Consider the following 16,023-nt stretch of genomic DNA (forward strand, 5'->3'; position numbering starts at 1 on the left):
TGGGCAAAAAAAAAAAAAAATATTCCACTATTGCATTTGCAATTGTTGCTCCGATAACTGATATTTCTTGCTAGTATACAGTGAAAACTTACACATGATTGAGACCCCCCTCCCCCCTCTCGTTTTGGCTCTCTTCCTCAAAATAATGATCAAAGAAAAAGATCTAAAGAAGATGGAAATTTACACAAGTATTAACAAGTTGTTTTCAGTTTCTGAAGCTCTAGCTTGTATAACTGTTCTAAGACAGTGCATTGCATCTAAAGGACTTCCAGTACCGGAACTTTTACATCTCGGCCGGAAATCGGAAATCTGCAACTTCACCCAGAAAAAATAAAAATCTAACAAACCTTGGATTCAAATTGATATAACATAGTGACATAGTTGATATTAAAGAACAGAAGAAGAAATGCTAACCATTGCATTTAGAACTATGTTATAGTCATTTCCAAATAATGTCACCCAAAAATTTGAGAGCTGGAACGCCTCTTATCTCGACATCAACAAGCGGTGCCTGGATCATTGTTAGGCTGGCTAGCTCAGGATCATTCTGGATCATATCAAGAGCTCGCATTTGATCCTGACAAGTTTGTTTTCATCAAGTTTTCACCCTTAAAATATAAAGAACAGCAAATACAAAAGTTTTTTCTCTCGCAAGTTTTTTTTTTCGGACACACTTTGCTATCAGTTGTTTCGGATGTGACAACAGCCATATTAATTATAAACTACATTATCGTTCATTCTGATGACAACTGAACCAACTCAAGAATAAAAGAGCAAACAGTTAATTCACCTTTCTTTTCATAGCACAAAACTTGCAATCGGATGCTGAGGGCGGAAGAATCTGATTGACGATAAGTCTCTTAACGGGAACATTTTCCTTCTTTAAGGAGGCACTCAGTCTAGACGATTCACTAACTGCCATCACCTTAGGGAGTAGAGACAAAATATAAACAGTTACTTAGTTTTAATTAGTAGAATTTTTTGGGAAATTTAGATCTTCACATTTCACAATACAATCAATTCCACTTCCATTTTATGCATGATTCAAATATTAGCTGTGGAATGCATTCCGTGTCCATACCGTGGGGATTGTGACAATAACAAATTCTGTTGCATCAGTGTCACGAAAGAGTTCACGCACTTTTATCATCCTCTCCCTAAGTTTCTCCAATTTATCAGCCTGAACCATTAAATATAAAACAAGTGGTAAGAAAATTAAGATGACAGTAAATGCAAAAATAGTACGACAATGTCATCTTACGGCGGCTTGTTGAGTTTCCTCTTGACCAAACACCGATTTAATTGCTGAGGTAGCAGAAGCTATCTTTTGCCGTAGCTGCAGCAGAATAATGGGTGTCAATGACTATAATGATCACTGAGAAATGTATATAACTGTAGGTTCCCCCTGTTACCTTTAGTATCTTCCCAATGGATGCATCCAAGAAATCGGGCAAGGAAAGGAGCCGTAATGTATGACCCTGATCAGGAAAAAAAATGCATAAATCTATCAGATAATGTCCAAAGCCAAAAGAGACATTAATAATATGTTAGCTTTCGGCTCACCGTGGGTGCCGTATCAAATACTATTCGAGTAAACATATTATATTCCTGTGATTCAAGAAATTGCATAACCTGGCAATATTTTTAATTGTTAGGACTTGGGAGTTCCACAAATGAAGGCTGATTGCATTACTCATTAATTAACAATGAAATGACAAATAAGTAACCAAAGCACATAAAAATTCATGCCTTCGAAATTGCAATGGCTTCATCCAATCCAGGAGGTGGTGTATCCAACAATTCTCCGAGTTTTAGCTCTCCTAACTTTCGTAACAAAAGATGTAACAAATAGTATTAGAGAAGCAAGCTTATAATGAAGCAGAATGAATTAACTACCAGTATTTCCAAGTTATAGTAACATTGATATTGCATAACAAGCTCATTAAAATTTAAACAGCTACAAATGTGCAAAGTATGCGATTTCTGAATTATAACATAAGATGATGAAGTGGAAAACAAACTTGTATTTGATGTATGATGACATGAACATATTGAGCTTAATGCATATTTATATACTAGCAGTGGGGTTAGTTAAATACTCACTGTAACGAAGTCATTATCGGTCTTAACATCTATGATGATTTTAACATTTAACTGATCTTAGCCCTCTATATGTGTAAACAAACAGTTTCCTCCCTCTATGATATGCATTAGTCAAAATAATTGTAGGTTGATCACATATTTAAGTATTGAACTATAAATCTAGTAGAGCTCTTTCGCTTCTAGGAAACTCATCAACCTGTGAAAATTCACATGATGATTGCATAAATTATTCACACACAAGAAATATTTATAAGTAACAATGCTGGTACAATCCTGATAAAGCTTTTACCTGCTCTACAATCATTCCAAGACCCATGCCATCCATAAAGTCTTTGACTCCAGTTCCACCATTTTTCTTGGTTGCATTGCGAAACTCTTCCCTAGCCTTCTCTGGGTTTATCTATAAAGGAAGTAAGGAACTAAAAACTTAAGCAAATACATAACATGGAGTGACAAACACATATTTTCACGAAAAATACCAATCCTATCTCATCAAGTAATCTAGATAACAAATGCCAGCTAATTTATTCAACATCATTTTCGGCTTACTTCAAGAGCAAAAAGTGGATAATCAGGTCCTTCCACCGGCACCAATTGTCCCCCAGTCAGATCCTACAGTAAATTTATAAACATTATGTTAGAACAAGCACAAACGACATCAAATCTTGAAGCATCTAGCATATAGGAACCATCAACACCAGAGGCACTAAATTAACCTGAGCAAAAGAATCACTCAAAGAATGTGCCGGATCAGTGGAAACCACGAGTGTGGGGTGTCCATTATTAGCGAATTTTACAGCAAGCGAAGCGGCGCAGCTTGTCTTCCCAACTCCCCCTTTCCCGCCTAGCATGTAATACTTCCTCTGAGTGCCAGAAACCATGTCATCAAACCCTGCTACAGATTCTGTTGGAGCAGCAACTGACCTCACTGACAATAAACGAAGGCAATAACCATTAAAATGTGCAATCAAATCCTCAACAGGTTTCTCATAATCTCAAACTGCCCAGGAAAATTCCTTAAGCATAGCAAAAAAACAATTAAATGATCATGACCCTACCAATTTGATTAAAATGGATAAAATAATTAAAAATAAATAAACCGAAGCTAGGTTGATGCACTAAAGATGATTCCAAAATTCACGAAATTTTCCCCTTTTCCTTCCCTTACTTAATTATTCTATATCTCTTTATCTTACTGAATTCTAATAACTTGTAACCTTCTCTTCATTTAACCCCGCTGACACCCCAATACCTTGACATGCTTAAACTAGACGAATTAAAAGGGAAACATATCAATTTATGGGCAACACAAAAATAACGGGAATAACAATAACACTCTCATACAATCTAACAGCAGCAACTAAAAATTCAACATATGAAACAGAACAGAAAAACTTGAGCCACAAAAATATAAAACGAACCCCCCCCCCCCCCAAAAAAAAAAACGAAAAAGAATAAGATTGCATCTTGAAACAAAAGAAGAAGAATTGAGTAGTGAAAAACCTTGGAATGATTTAGTAGGGATTGTTGTTGTAGTTGTGGAAAGAGAGAGTGAGAGAAAGGAGAAGGCTTTAGTGGGAGTGAAGGAGGAGGGAACACACTTGATGGGCATTGAATTTGTGATGCGAAGAGAAGAAGAGGATATGAGAGTGTGAGAAGCCATGAGTTGTTGAATACCCAGCAACAATGGCATGCTCTGCTTTTACAAGTTGGGACTTGGGAGTTAGAAGTGGTTCCGTTCCACGCTTAACTCACCGCCACCAGCACTTTATAGAATGTGATACACCGATACTTGAGTAATTTTATTTCCCAAATCGATCCTAAAGATGATTTAATTATCAATAAACTTTAATGTCTAAATTAGTTTTTAATTTTTTATTTTATTAGACAAATTCTGCCATTAAATTTTGATTAAAAAAATTAGATAAATTAATTTTTGTCGTTTTTTTTTTTTGACTAATTTTTGTCGTTATTTAATAACAAAAGTGTATGTTTATTAGAATTTTACTCTAATTGATCTTGTGTATTATATGCTATTTCCTATTAAAATAATTTATTTTGATGTAATATGTATTACATTTTATCTTCTAAAATTTCATTACTTAATTGTATATAAATCTCAAATTCATATTTATTGTTCAAACTACATTATTGATTGTCCATCTGTAAATGTGGTAAATGAGAGGAGCACATAAGTGAAAAAAAAAAAATCATTAGCCACCCACTTTTCCAATTCTAAGCCAAAAAGTGATCTTTTTTATTAGTGTCATACACTAAAATCATTCTTAAAATTTCAATGTAGTAATTATGCTTTTAAAATTAAAAAAAGTACACAATATTATTCTCTGATTTATTTTTTGTTAACGATGTGATGATGTGATGATGTAACTTGATAATATAAGCTGTTAGTTACATATGTCACTCAATAATTTAGTCATGTATTCATGTGTAATGATATGATAATGTATCGACCAACTACATATGATATGCTACGTAAATAGTTATGCCATGTGTCATAATACTATTTGACCACATATCAATTTGTGTCATGTGTCACAATAATATTCATTAGGGCTGTCAATATATACCCTACTTGCGAGTACCCAACCCAAATCAACCCGTTCGAATAGAGTTCTCTACCCTATCCGCTGCGGGTAGAGTAGGGTAGGGTGCAAATTTACCTGCGAGTAGGATAGGGTACAGGTTTAGGGTATACCCTACTCTACCTTACCAGCATCCTTAGTATATTATATAATATAATATATATGTAAAAGTTATGTATGTAGTGAAAGAAAGTGAGTCTTGTACTTACAAACTTCTTCTTATAAAAATTTGAAATAATCACTAAGTTAGTTGATAACCATATTATTTGTAATTTTATGTTAGATTTTTTTAAGATTTTATTGTTTTTAATTTTAATTTGAACTTAATTTTTTATTTTTTATTTTATTAATATGTATGAAATTTGGAATGGTTGAATTTTATATTTATTTGAATTTTTTTTTATTTCTGCTGGTAGGGTCGGATAGGGTTTAGAACTTTAGGGTACGGGTAGAGTTAGGGTTGAGAGATTCTCAACCTGCGAGTAGGGTAGGATATAGTCTTAAAAAAGTTTTCAACCCGCGGGTAGGGTTAGGGTAGAGTCTAAACCCTACCCTACCCTACCCATTGCCAGCCCTAGTATTCATCCACATGTCATCCGTTATATTATCACTGTAGATGTATCAAATTGGTTCCTGACTTTGCATTAAGTGACTCATTTTAGTCTCTAAAATTGAATGTTGTACACCAGATTAGTTTATTCACTAGTTTTTTTCTTTTTTTTTTTTTTTGCATGAATTCAAAATTCTCAATATCTTTAAATGCATTAATTTTAATTCTATTTTTTCACATATTGTTTAAATATAAATGCTTTTATAAAATATTTTATCTCTTGTAAGTACCCTTAACCACCGTCTTAGAACTAGCGTTAAGACACTTCAAACACCCTCACTACCATCTCCAACCTCTTTCATCTAGCCTAGCCTATTACACACAACCGAAAACGTGTTTTTCATTAGAACAAAAAAAAAAATGTGGATTTTGATTCATGATTTCTTGTTAAGAACATGTATTTTTTAAACAAAAAAATGTATCAAATCAATCAAATAAGTCTTTTATTTATAATAACATACTTATATATTGTAAAATTTATCAATGTTAAATTATTATAAAAAATTATATAATTAAAACTAAAATCTTAAAAATATTTTACAACACTTGTATTTAAACTATATGTGAAAGAATAGAATTGAAATTAGTGCATCCAAAGATATTGAAAATTTTAGAGAAAATTTTAATCCCCTTCTCTAAAAGATGCTAAAATGACACTTTACTTCTCTATATTTATAAAATGCACACTCTCCTTCTTTATAATTTAAAAAAAAAAAAAAAACTCCTTCCTAAGTCATTTTAAATTTTTTTGTATCAGCTATAGTTAACTTTATCCATTTTTTAAGAGAAAATAAATTATTCTTTTACAAAAACACTCTTTAGCAAAAATTTAATTTTTTGCAATTAAATTTTTTTATCAAAATATCCTTTAACAAATTATTTTTCTAATGACTAAATTATATTTTTACCAAAATATTCTTTACAATATTTTTTAATGATTAAATTATTTTTTACTAAAATACCATTCAATAATTTTTTAATTATTAAATTATTATTTTACCAAAATTTTCTTTAACAAAATTTTTTTTGTATATTTTACTGTTAATTTCATGATATCAATACATATTAATAAACATAATTTTACAATTTTGGTTTAGCATTTTTTTTATTTTTCTATTAGTCTCATAGAAAAGAATTTTTTAATTTAATATTAAAATAATATGCATTAATATCACAATTTAATCACTAGAAAAATACTATTGAAGGATATCTTAGTAATAAAATAATGTAATCATTACAAAATATTTTGAAAGATATTTTCTTAAAAATCCAATTTAAACACTAGAAAAATAATTTGTTAAAAGATATTTTAGTACACAAAATTTAATCACAAAAAATAAAATTTTTTCTAAAAGATATTTTTGTAAAAAAATTATTTTTTCTTAAAAAATTAGTAAAGTTGACATTAATTAACACAAATTTTAAAATGAATTAAAAATAAAAATTTTTAAAAATTATAATGGAGAAAATTGTATATTTTAAAAATATAAATGAGTGGAGTGTCATTTTAGCATCTCTTAGAAGAGGGAGAGTCGAATTTTTTCAAAATTTTGAATTTTTTAAAAAATGAGAAAAAACATGTGAAAGGACTAATTTGGTGCGTGACATTCGATTTTAGAAACTAAAATGAGTCATTTAATGCAAAATAAAGTACTAATTCAATAATTTGGTGCATCTACATTGACGACATAACGGATGACACGTGGACGCATACTGTTACAACACATGATCAAATAACATTGTGACCAGCCACACATCTACTCACAACATTGTGGGACATTTGCCCTCCTTAAATATTAAAAATAAAAAATATATATATAAGGAGTCTATTGTAATAATGTATGTGTTCCTGAATTTTAAAAAAAAATATTTATGTATACAAAATTTATATTATTAAATATTAATATAATAATAAAAGTTATTGTATTATATGAATTTGATCTATTGAGATGGGATAAAATCATATTTTACTCAACTAAAAAGTGCAAATAATAATAATCCAATTACCTAATCATTCAGATTTAAATCTAGCTTTTCAAATATAAATAGACTATTAGTATTTAGTAGTTTTTTTTTAATAATTGATTGAGATAATATATATATAATATTTAATTTTGGCGGTGTTACATATAATTAATAATTATTTTTGTCTAAAAGACTTCTACTATAAGTACGATAAACTCTTCAGTTAAATGGCAAAAAATTGTTGAATAATTATTTAATAGAAAAGGAAATAATTTCTATACCTATATATATATATATATATGAAGAAAATTATGATTATTTGATTTGAATTTGTCTTTTTCATAATCTTTTTTCTCTCTTCTTTGTAGAGAAAAATCGAATTTGTTCAATTTAAGTTATACTCCTTACAAATTTTTCAACTAACGAGTAATAATTCTTTTTTGTATTATATTATATCTTGTATTACTAATAAGCATATTAAACAACATGACCAAAACATTAAATGAGAAGAAAATACCTTTTGATTAACATACTTTACATGCATTAATTAAAATGAGAAAAATCTTGATTAATAGACTTTGAATTTTAAATATTTAAATATATTAATGTTAATTTTTATTTTTGATTAATAGACTTTGATTAATGTTTTTTTTGTATTATTTTTGCCTCCAAGACTAAAAATTTCTGAATCCATCACTGATTGTTACACGTGACACAAACGTCCACATGTCACTGGTCAACATATTATCATACCATTACACGTGACTAAATCATTAAGTGACACATGTCACTAATAGTTTCACATCATCAAACTATATCATCACATCCTTAATAGAAAATGAGTCAGGGACTAGCATGATACACTTTTGTCAATCCTACAACACTAATCTCAGAGACCATTTTAGAGCTTAACTCCTCAAATCTATGAGATTTAGCCCAACAGTTCAAACTAAACAATGCCAAGAATCTAAGCAAGCTAATCATTGATGATCTCAAAACAAAAGACATCCCTGCAATTGGCACCGAGAATAATAGATGAAAATAAGAGTAACATTGAATATGACACTTTTTAATACAATGAAAACCATAAGACAGAAGAATTGAGATTTCAGAAACTATCTATAGTTACACTTCTTTACCCTTTTAAAGTCTCATCAACTACACTAATCTTGGCAGTGTATTTGGCAAAATTTACCTTCTTAAGGCTTCTTTCCAGCTATATCTTCCAGTGTGAGATTCAGTGTATCAATTGAACCTTTCTTAACTTCTTCTCCTTGCGCAGCAAGGTAGTCCTCTATGCTTCCTGGCTCACCAAACCATCCAAGACGATCTGCAATCAAGTGAAGGTTATTACACCCTCCGCATCTCGCCACCACCACGCCTTTCTCATATGACTCTCGACAAACTGTCTTGACGGATCTTGTTTCGCAGACTTTGCATGTGAAGATCATAGCGAGATCATGCCTCGACGATGCTTTCAAATTTGAGATAGCAGAAAACTTTACTGGAGGGTTCTTATTGATGCTCATCGATGTGGAAACATTATCCAGACTTGAAGTAGACTCTGCGCCGTCAGCTTCGTTGGTTTCGATATCTTCAGGAATGGAATTGGTTGGATCTGTAGTTGTTGAGACCGCTTTATGAAATCCAAATCTGTTTAATATTGAACTGGTAGAAGAATGCCAAGATGCTGCTGCCATTAAACAATATTAACCTATTAATATTGACTCCTCTTCAATCTTGTATACATGCTGGTAAAAGCTTTATGCACACATCAAACATAGCATAAGTAATTAAAGAATCACTCAACTCAAAAAGCTTAATATTTTAGGTGAAAGACCAACAATGAATTTAAAGTTAAAACAAATCAATCTATCCTTTTTGCTCCAAACTCACATTTTGCCTTGCATAATATAGATGACAAAAATAATAACAACTAAGCTGAGTTCAATTATATGGATCAAGCAAGGCCACAGTGCCACCTCATAGATCATATATGTCTTTAAACCATTTATTTATAAACATATTTTAATAATTTCCCTCTTAAATTTTTCGCAAGTCTCTCTCAACCTCTAACTACTGAACTACCCCCATCTAATCCACTCTCCTAATTAGTAATCAGAGCCTCCACGACGTTTCTATGATCATGTTTGTATACCTAAGACAAGATTCTACCATCTTCCTTTGTAATCGGCGACATTCATAGGCAGATATCAACATAACTTTAAACCCATAATTTAAACAAGCCAGTCACCATACTAGAAAATTAGTCACTGAGCTTGAACCATGGAAGGGAGTAATTTGTACATTTCCAATATGCATTTGGTAGCAATGCTCTACAAGTTCATGATTATACCTTATTAAACTGTGTGATTCATTCTAGTTTCAAAGGGGGTGGCTGCTACTTGATCCCCTACAAATCCCTAAACCCTAATAAGAGGCACAAAATTTTCTGGACAATTCCTGTCTTTTTGAACCTTTTCTTATAAGAGACAGAATCCAAAAGCAACCTTGGGAACCAAACAAAGCCACTAGCTAGAAGTTACAATTACTCTTCCATGAAACAATTAATTAATTACGAAACGAAAAAAATAAAGAAAAGTTTTATAAAAGGTTCAGTTCGAACTTCGAACCAAAGAAGATAGCTTGAAGAAACTTATTACTAACGACGACGATAATAACAAACATAATGCAAATTGGGTGGGGGATAGTGAAAGATGAGACTTGCCTTGAAGACTGATGAGGTTTGGAGGATGTTGACGGGATTGAAATGATGAGAAGAATCGGCGCAGAACCATTTTGCTTGCCGCCATGGGAGGACTCACCTGCTTAGCTCGCAACACCATAATGGAGCGTCACCTCCCCAACTTTCCATTCTGTGTTTTTGGGCTTTTTTTTTCTTCCTTTCCAACCTTCTATTTTTGGGCTTCAAATGTTTCATCTTGACCCATTACCTTTTTTGTTATTGTAAAATGTTCCCTTAAGCAAGTCCAAAAACATAAAAGATGAGAATACCCAAAAAAAAAAGTAAAAAATAAAAGAGGTAATGACCAATTCGGTACCCGAAAGATTCAAACGCTGACATTTTGGTACCCAACTATTGATATTGACAAAAAGGTACCTGAATGATTTAAAATTTTGCCAAGCGTGTCCAAGAGCTTGCCGGAACATATCTCCGGTGAGTACGATGCTTACGTGGTGGCCCGTTTTTGCTGACAAGGTTAGTGTTATGTTAGATGGAATTTCTAATTTTAATTATTCTTATCCTACTTGGAAAATAAACTAAACCTAAGTTGAACATTAGTTTTGCCCCAAATTAATTTTGCCCTAAAATCCAATTTTGCTCTCCTCGCTCTCTCGTAGAGCACGATCCCAATATGGAAGATGCAAGCAGCTAGGGCTCGTGGAAAAGGTGGAATCGTGAGAAAGCACTCATCCATAGCCTTCGACGTTGATGGTGGTTCTGGAGTTGGTAGTAAAATCTACGATGGGTGTTGCTTTTGTCCCCTTCCGGTGGTTCCGTTGAAGTCGAAGACAAGTAGCAACCCTGATAGATGGTTTCTACGTTGCCCTCTGTGGAAGGTAAGGTTAAAATGTTGATGTTACGTGAGGAAATGATGCATTCTTCCTGGGTTTATTTTCTCCACTTTTCAGATTTACTTTCTGATCTTCTCTGATTCATGAAATTTTTGTGCCATGCTAGAACACACAAAGACGTTGTGGGTATTTTCAATGGTTGGATGAAATTGAAGAGCAATGTGTGGAAGGAGAAGTTTCTTCGGAGAATAGCAACATGGTGGGCATAGCAGACCCAAAAAAGAAAAGCAGAATCAACCAGAAGGGTAGTGATGGACGGGAAAGGGATAGGATGATGATGGTGCTTCCTATGGTTAATGACATGAAGGAGAAACTGAAGATGGTTGAGTTCTTGTTGATTGTTATCTGTGTATTGCTTGGGTTAAATCTGTATTTGAGTCTGCTGTGTATAGCTAAGTATGGTCAAATTTAAGATTTTAGGAATGAAATTTTGTTTATTTGTAATGTTCTCCTAATTGTAATTGAGATGAATTAATGGATGCACTCTTATTTGTCTTCTGTGACTGAGTTATTGCTTTTGAATTGTGAGCAAGCCATATATAAGATAGGTTAGCCATTGATTAAAAAATGGCATAAACAGAAGCTGTATAAAAACACCTGTCTCATAGCATGAAAACATAATCTCATAGCATGAAAACATAATCCATAAGTATCCAGAGTAACATATCTCAGACCCAAAATAACAAAAGTTTTGCCCCAAAAAACCTATCATGGCATAATGATAGTAATGTTGATAACAAAATGGAACTAAAAACTAAACATGCCATAATGGCATTTAGTTGCATAGTATCTACATCAAGTCCAACATGGAACTAAAAACAAAATGAAAACCCAAGAAAGAAAGCTATCACTTCTTGATGCTTGCTGAAGGCTTTTTCTTCTTCAAGGATGGGGTGGGCATGAAGCCTGTGAACCTGCTCTGTGTGGCTGGGCTTGCTGCTGCCATGGTTTCCCTAGTCACAGTTGGTGGCCTAGAGGATGCTGAATATTGGGCTTGCAGAGTAGGCCTACCCAAAGGACCTTGTGACATTGACCCAGGCCCAGTACTTGATCTTGCAGCATTGGTTGGTGTGGCTGGGATCTGACAATTAGACCCAGCATCATGGCTGGCAACCCTAGTTTGAGGTGCTGTTGGGGTTGGGGGTCTTCTTCTTCGAATGGTCCTGCCCCTGCCTCTTGTTACTGGTATTGGTGGTGTTGGCTCTAATGGCCTTGCTGCCACTGGAGGTGCTGGTCCTGAGCTGGTTGCTGGTGTAGTGGCTGCATTAGGGGGTGCAGCAGTTGTTGTGGTAGACAAATCAGCCTCAGTGTTCTGTATGAGTTGGGTGATTAGTTCCAGGTGCAACATTTTGAAAAGAACAAGGTCTGAATTAAAATACAAAAGTTTACCTCATCAGGTTGACTCTGTGGGTAGTTTTGAGTGAGGTTTTCCTCATCTGCAACATGTGCAGCATGTGCAGCCTCCATGGTCTCCTCCCAATTAGCTTCTTGCTCTCTAGCTTCATCCTCATCAATTCCTTCCTCTTGAGCTGCTGCTCCATTTGATCTCTCAGGGCAAGTCCTACTATTATGTCCAACCTTGCAGCCAGGCAATAAATAAATTAAATCAGTATCCAAACAGTTTATATATCATTGAATAATATTATGTAAGTAGATAGTAGATAATAAATTTGTTTCACTTACTCTCTTGCAGGTTTGACATGTTATTTGGCCATATCTTCTCTTGGCATGGTATTGGCTCCCAGAGTCTTGCTCGCTGCTGTCCTTCTTCCTTTTCTTGGAAGGTCTGCCAATAGGCCTCTTGTATGGAGGAGGCAGACAAGGCAACCCTTCATGGTGCTCCCAATACTCTTGGCTTGGTATGCTGTTAATGTGAAACTGGTAAGTCCTGTTGTATGCCTCGATGGTGAGCTTGTGATGGACATAGTCTTCAGGCTTCTCATTCTTCCTCTGGATTGCTGCAATACCATGACAGCATGGTAGTCCAGTCAGCTGCCATTTTCTGCAGGAACATGTCCTCTCTCTTGTGTTCACCCTGACTCTATGTTGCCACTTTCTGACTTCAAATTCGTTATGTTCATCATCACCACACCACTGTGCCTCCCAGTAGTTAGCTTGTTTTTTTTCCTTCTCTAATCTACTCACTTGTATTGGGGCTATAAGTCCAGTGTAAGCCATCAGTGCGTCCTTGTGAGTTGCCATCGTCTTCATGATATAGAATCTGAGCTCCTCAAGCATTGTCAGTATGCTTTTCCCCCGCAGACCCACAATGGTTGAATTAAACGATTCACAGTTGTTGCTAGTCAAGCTATCAACCTTTGGCCATTCAGAAAACTTGCTTCTTGACCACTGTTCTTGCTCAAATTTATCCAAATACTCCCATGCCTGTTTATTGATCCTTTTCACATTAGCCATTGCATCCTTGAATTCTTGATCAGTAGTTGCTTTTGCACATTGCCAGAATGCTCCCTTAAGCTCCTTATCCTTCCATCGTTTGTTCAGATTTCTCCACATATGCATACAACAAAATCTGTGCTTCACACCTGGCATCACATCCTGTAATGCTGGTATCAATCCCTGCATTCATGGGTAAATTCAGCAGTTAACATTAATACACTTAAGTTACTCAAGTAGGAATATAAGAACTATAATGATTGGATACACTGCATATTACCTTTTGCTGGTCGGACATGAACACCCAGCCATTCTCATTATAGTCCCCTATGTCAGTATGTAACTCCTCGAGAAAGAATCTCCAATTTTCCCGAGTTTCTGCATCGACAACACCATATGCAATTGGAAATAGCTGGTTATTCGCGTCCTGACCTACTGCTGTTAGTAACTGCCCTCCAAAGTACCCTTTCAGAAACGTCCCATCTAACACTATGAAGGGTCTGCACCCTGCTTTAAATCCCTGCTTGCAAGCAGCCAAACATACATACAAGTTCCTAAATCTAGGCAACCCTTCCTGCTGTGGAGTTGTCCCCATGTTGGCTCTTGACCCAGGATTAGCCTTGATGATCTCATTCAGATAGTCTCTAAGTCTCAGGTATTGATCCTTTTCCGTTCCTTCAATAACATCTTTGGCCTTATCCATAGCCCTGTACATCATCCTCTCATTAACTGAGATGTCATACTCCACCTTAAACCACTCCTGTGCCTCCCTTTGTAACATGTTAGGATGGATTCTGAGTTTAGGCACAAGCTCTTCAGCAACCCAGGCACAACTCACTGACTTACTCTTGTTGCTTCTCGGACAAGTATGCTCATCCACAAATGTTTTAATCTGAAACGAGGCTGGATAGTTGGTCCTAGAACAGTAACACAACCAAGGGCAGTCGGGGTCATAGCAAATCACCCTGCACCTCTTCTTCTCATTCCTAAGATAGAAAACCTGTCTTCCAATCTGTATGTTGTACTTTTGAACCGCTGCTTTAAAGTGTTCCATGGTCTCAAACTCCATGTTCAACTCCAGAGTAATTTTCCCAAAGGGTGTGTTCGGGTTATGTTGAGGAAAAACAGGTTCATCTTCATCATCAGATCCAGGAGGGCTATACAGTTCATCAGATTCGTATTGGTACATCTCAGGTCCCATCTCTTCATCTGCTCTGTTTGGGTTAGGCACCTCTACCCTTGGTGCTTCATCATCCTTTCCAGATACAATCCTCTGCCCAGATGGTTGACGCCTAGGATGATTTCTCCTAGAATTTGTCCTATCCTTTCTTTGTGTTTCTGTATCTGTTAATACATCAGGTGATACTTGTCAACCATCATGCAATATTTATCAAAAAATATTGTAACAAAACAGAAATAATATGTTTACCTGCTGCATTTTCTGTAGCTGTTTCCTCTGCCCTCAAGTCATCCACCACTGGTTCTTCAAGGTTAACACCTTCATTGGCAACATGTGCATCATAATCATTGGATTCATAAAACCAATACTTATCCAAAAATGATATAACAAAAAAGAAATAATATTTTTACCTCCTGCATTCTGAGTAGCTGCTTCCTCTGCCCTCATCTCATCCACCAATGGTTCTTCATTGTTAGCACCGTCATTGGCAACATGTGCATCATCATCATTCCTCTCATGTGTTTGTTCATTTATTGTTTCAGCTTCTAGAGGATCACCCTCAGGCTGTTCAGATTCAGCAGCTCTCCTTTCTTGTGATAAACCAATGGGTGGTGGTCTTGGATGCCTCTTTCTCACCCTCTTAACAACTTTTTCTGGAGCTGCAGGTTGCTCAGTCTCTTTATCCCCATTCCTGTGATTCACATCTTCATTCATAACACCACCCTCTCCGGCCTCCGACTCGTTAACATCAACACCCTTCTCAGTCACAACTTCATTCAAAGTCTTCTTCACAACAACTGTTAAAGCCTTACTCAACTGATTAACCTCGCCAGTTTTCTCACTCACAACTTCAGTTTCCCTCTCATCACCGGGTGGATTGACCTCAACCACACTCTCACTGCTACCAGAAGACACCACATCGTCATCAATGATTTCAGGGTTGGCATCAATAGGGTGATCAAAGTAGAGATGGACAGTGTTGTCGTTTTTAATTGCACTCTCACACATCCTCATCACTTCAGCATCTGTCCTTAGTACTCTAAGACCCTGACCTAATTCGAAACCAGGTTCTAGCCAATACGCCTCATTATATCCAGGGTAACCCAGGTCTAAAAACAACCCCTCAACAAAAAATAAATTACATGTCTCCACATTCACCCTGTGTATCTCAGTGACTAAACCCCCTTCGTATATCACATTCCCATCTCTAACCTTTTTCAAGCAACCCATGTGATGATACACAAACGTAACTAAACGATCCATCTAAGAAATAGTAGAGAGAAGATACAATGAATAAACAAGATGTCACCAGCAAACGCAAAATACCAGAACTTAAACAAAGAACATGAAGCAGAACGTACCTCTTCGTAGGGTTGCTCCTTGCAAACAATGGTGATCCCACGATGCCACTTGAGAACCGTTACCCTTGAATCGATAATGCCTCTCGCCTTGTATCCTTCTTCTTCGCGCCAAGCTTCGAGACCAACGTCTCTCCCTCTCTATGTGACCTTTGATTTTCACTAGTGACACACTATGACACTAACCACAGTAACTCAGTAACTAGTAACTTG

General features: G+C 35.1%; 4 protein-coding genes across 6 annotated transcripts; 1 reads left to right on the forward strand and 3 right to left on the reverse strand.

The window, feature by feature from the left end:
• Nucleotides 1–3,925, reverse strand: LOC107618970 (ATPase GET3B). Of its 2 annotated transcripts, none has more exons than XM_016321164.3 (12): nt 3,607–3,925; nt 2,820–3,031; nt 2,653–2,715; nt 2,393–2,503; nt 1,750–1,824; nt 1,564–1,632; nt 1,413–1,478; nt 1,262–1,336; nt 1,082–1,180; nt 791–925; nt 415–577; nt 1–309 (listed from the first exon to the last, which is right to left on the reverse strand). In XM_016321164.3, the coding sequence occupies exons 1-11, from the start codon at nt 3,794–3,796 to the stop codon at nt 440–442; spliced, it is 1,233 nt and encodes a 410-aa protein (XP_016176650.1). In that variant the 5' UTR covers nt 3,797–3,925; the 3' UTR covers nt 1–309; nt 415–439. The 2 variants fall into 2 exon arrangements, with proteins under 2 accessions (XP_016176650.1, XP_016176651.1); XM_016321165.3 differs by having other exon boundaries at nt 1–315; nt 3,607–3,906.
• Nucleotides 3,926–8,292: 4,367 nt separating this feature from the next.
• ZR3 (Zim17-type zinc finger protein) lies at nt 8,293–10,159 on the reverse strand. Of its 2 annotated transcripts, none has more exons than XM_016321801.3 (2): nt 10,010–10,159; nt 8,293–8,971 (listed from the first exon to the last, which is right to left on the reverse strand). In XM_016321801.3, the coding sequence occupies exons 1-2, from the start codon at nt 10,125–10,127 to the stop codon at nt 8,481–8,483; spliced, it is 609 nt and encodes a 202-aa protein (XP_016177287.1). In that variant the 5' UTR covers nt 10,128–10,159; the 3' UTR covers nt 8,293–8,480. The 2 variants fall into 2 exon arrangements, with proteins under 2 accessions (XP_016177287.1, XP_020966226.1); XM_021110567.2 differs by having other exon boundaries at nt 8,293–8,974; nt 10,010–10,140.
• A 506-nt stretch (nt 10,160–10,665) lies between these two features.
• On the forward strand, nt 10,666–11,290 carry LOC110266949 (uncharacterized). The gene is made up of 2 exons (XM_021112043.2): nt 10,666–10,863; nt 10,985–11,290. The coding sequence occupies exons 1-2, from the start codon at nt 10,666–10,668 to the stop codon at nt 11,288–11,290; spliced, it is 504 nt and encodes a 167-aa protein (XP_020967702.2).
• A 435-nt stretch (nt 11,291–11,725) lies between these two features.
• On the reverse strand, nt 11,726–15,715 carry LOC148546702 (uncharacterized). Its single transcript, XM_088500316.1, has 6 exons — nt 14,863–15,715; nt 14,702–14,770; nt 13,553–14,616; nt 12,562–13,455; nt 12,268–12,456; nt 11,726–12,190 (listed from the first exon to the last, which is right to left on the reverse strand). The coding sequence occupies exons 1-6, from the start codon at nt 15,713–15,715 to the stop codon at nt 11,726–11,728; spliced, it is 3,534 nt and encodes a 1,177-aa protein (XP_088356442.1).
• Between the last annotated feature and the right edge of the window lie 308 nt (nt 15,716–16,023).

This window comes from Arachis ipaensis, chromosome B9, assembly GCF_059453495.1.
Source record: "Arachis ipaensis isolate K30076 ecotype BB chromosome B9, ASM5945349v1, whole genome shotgun sequence".
Lineage (NCBI taxonomy): Eukaryota > Viridiplantae > Streptophyta > Magnoliopsida > Fabales > Fabaceae > Arachis > Arachis ipaensis.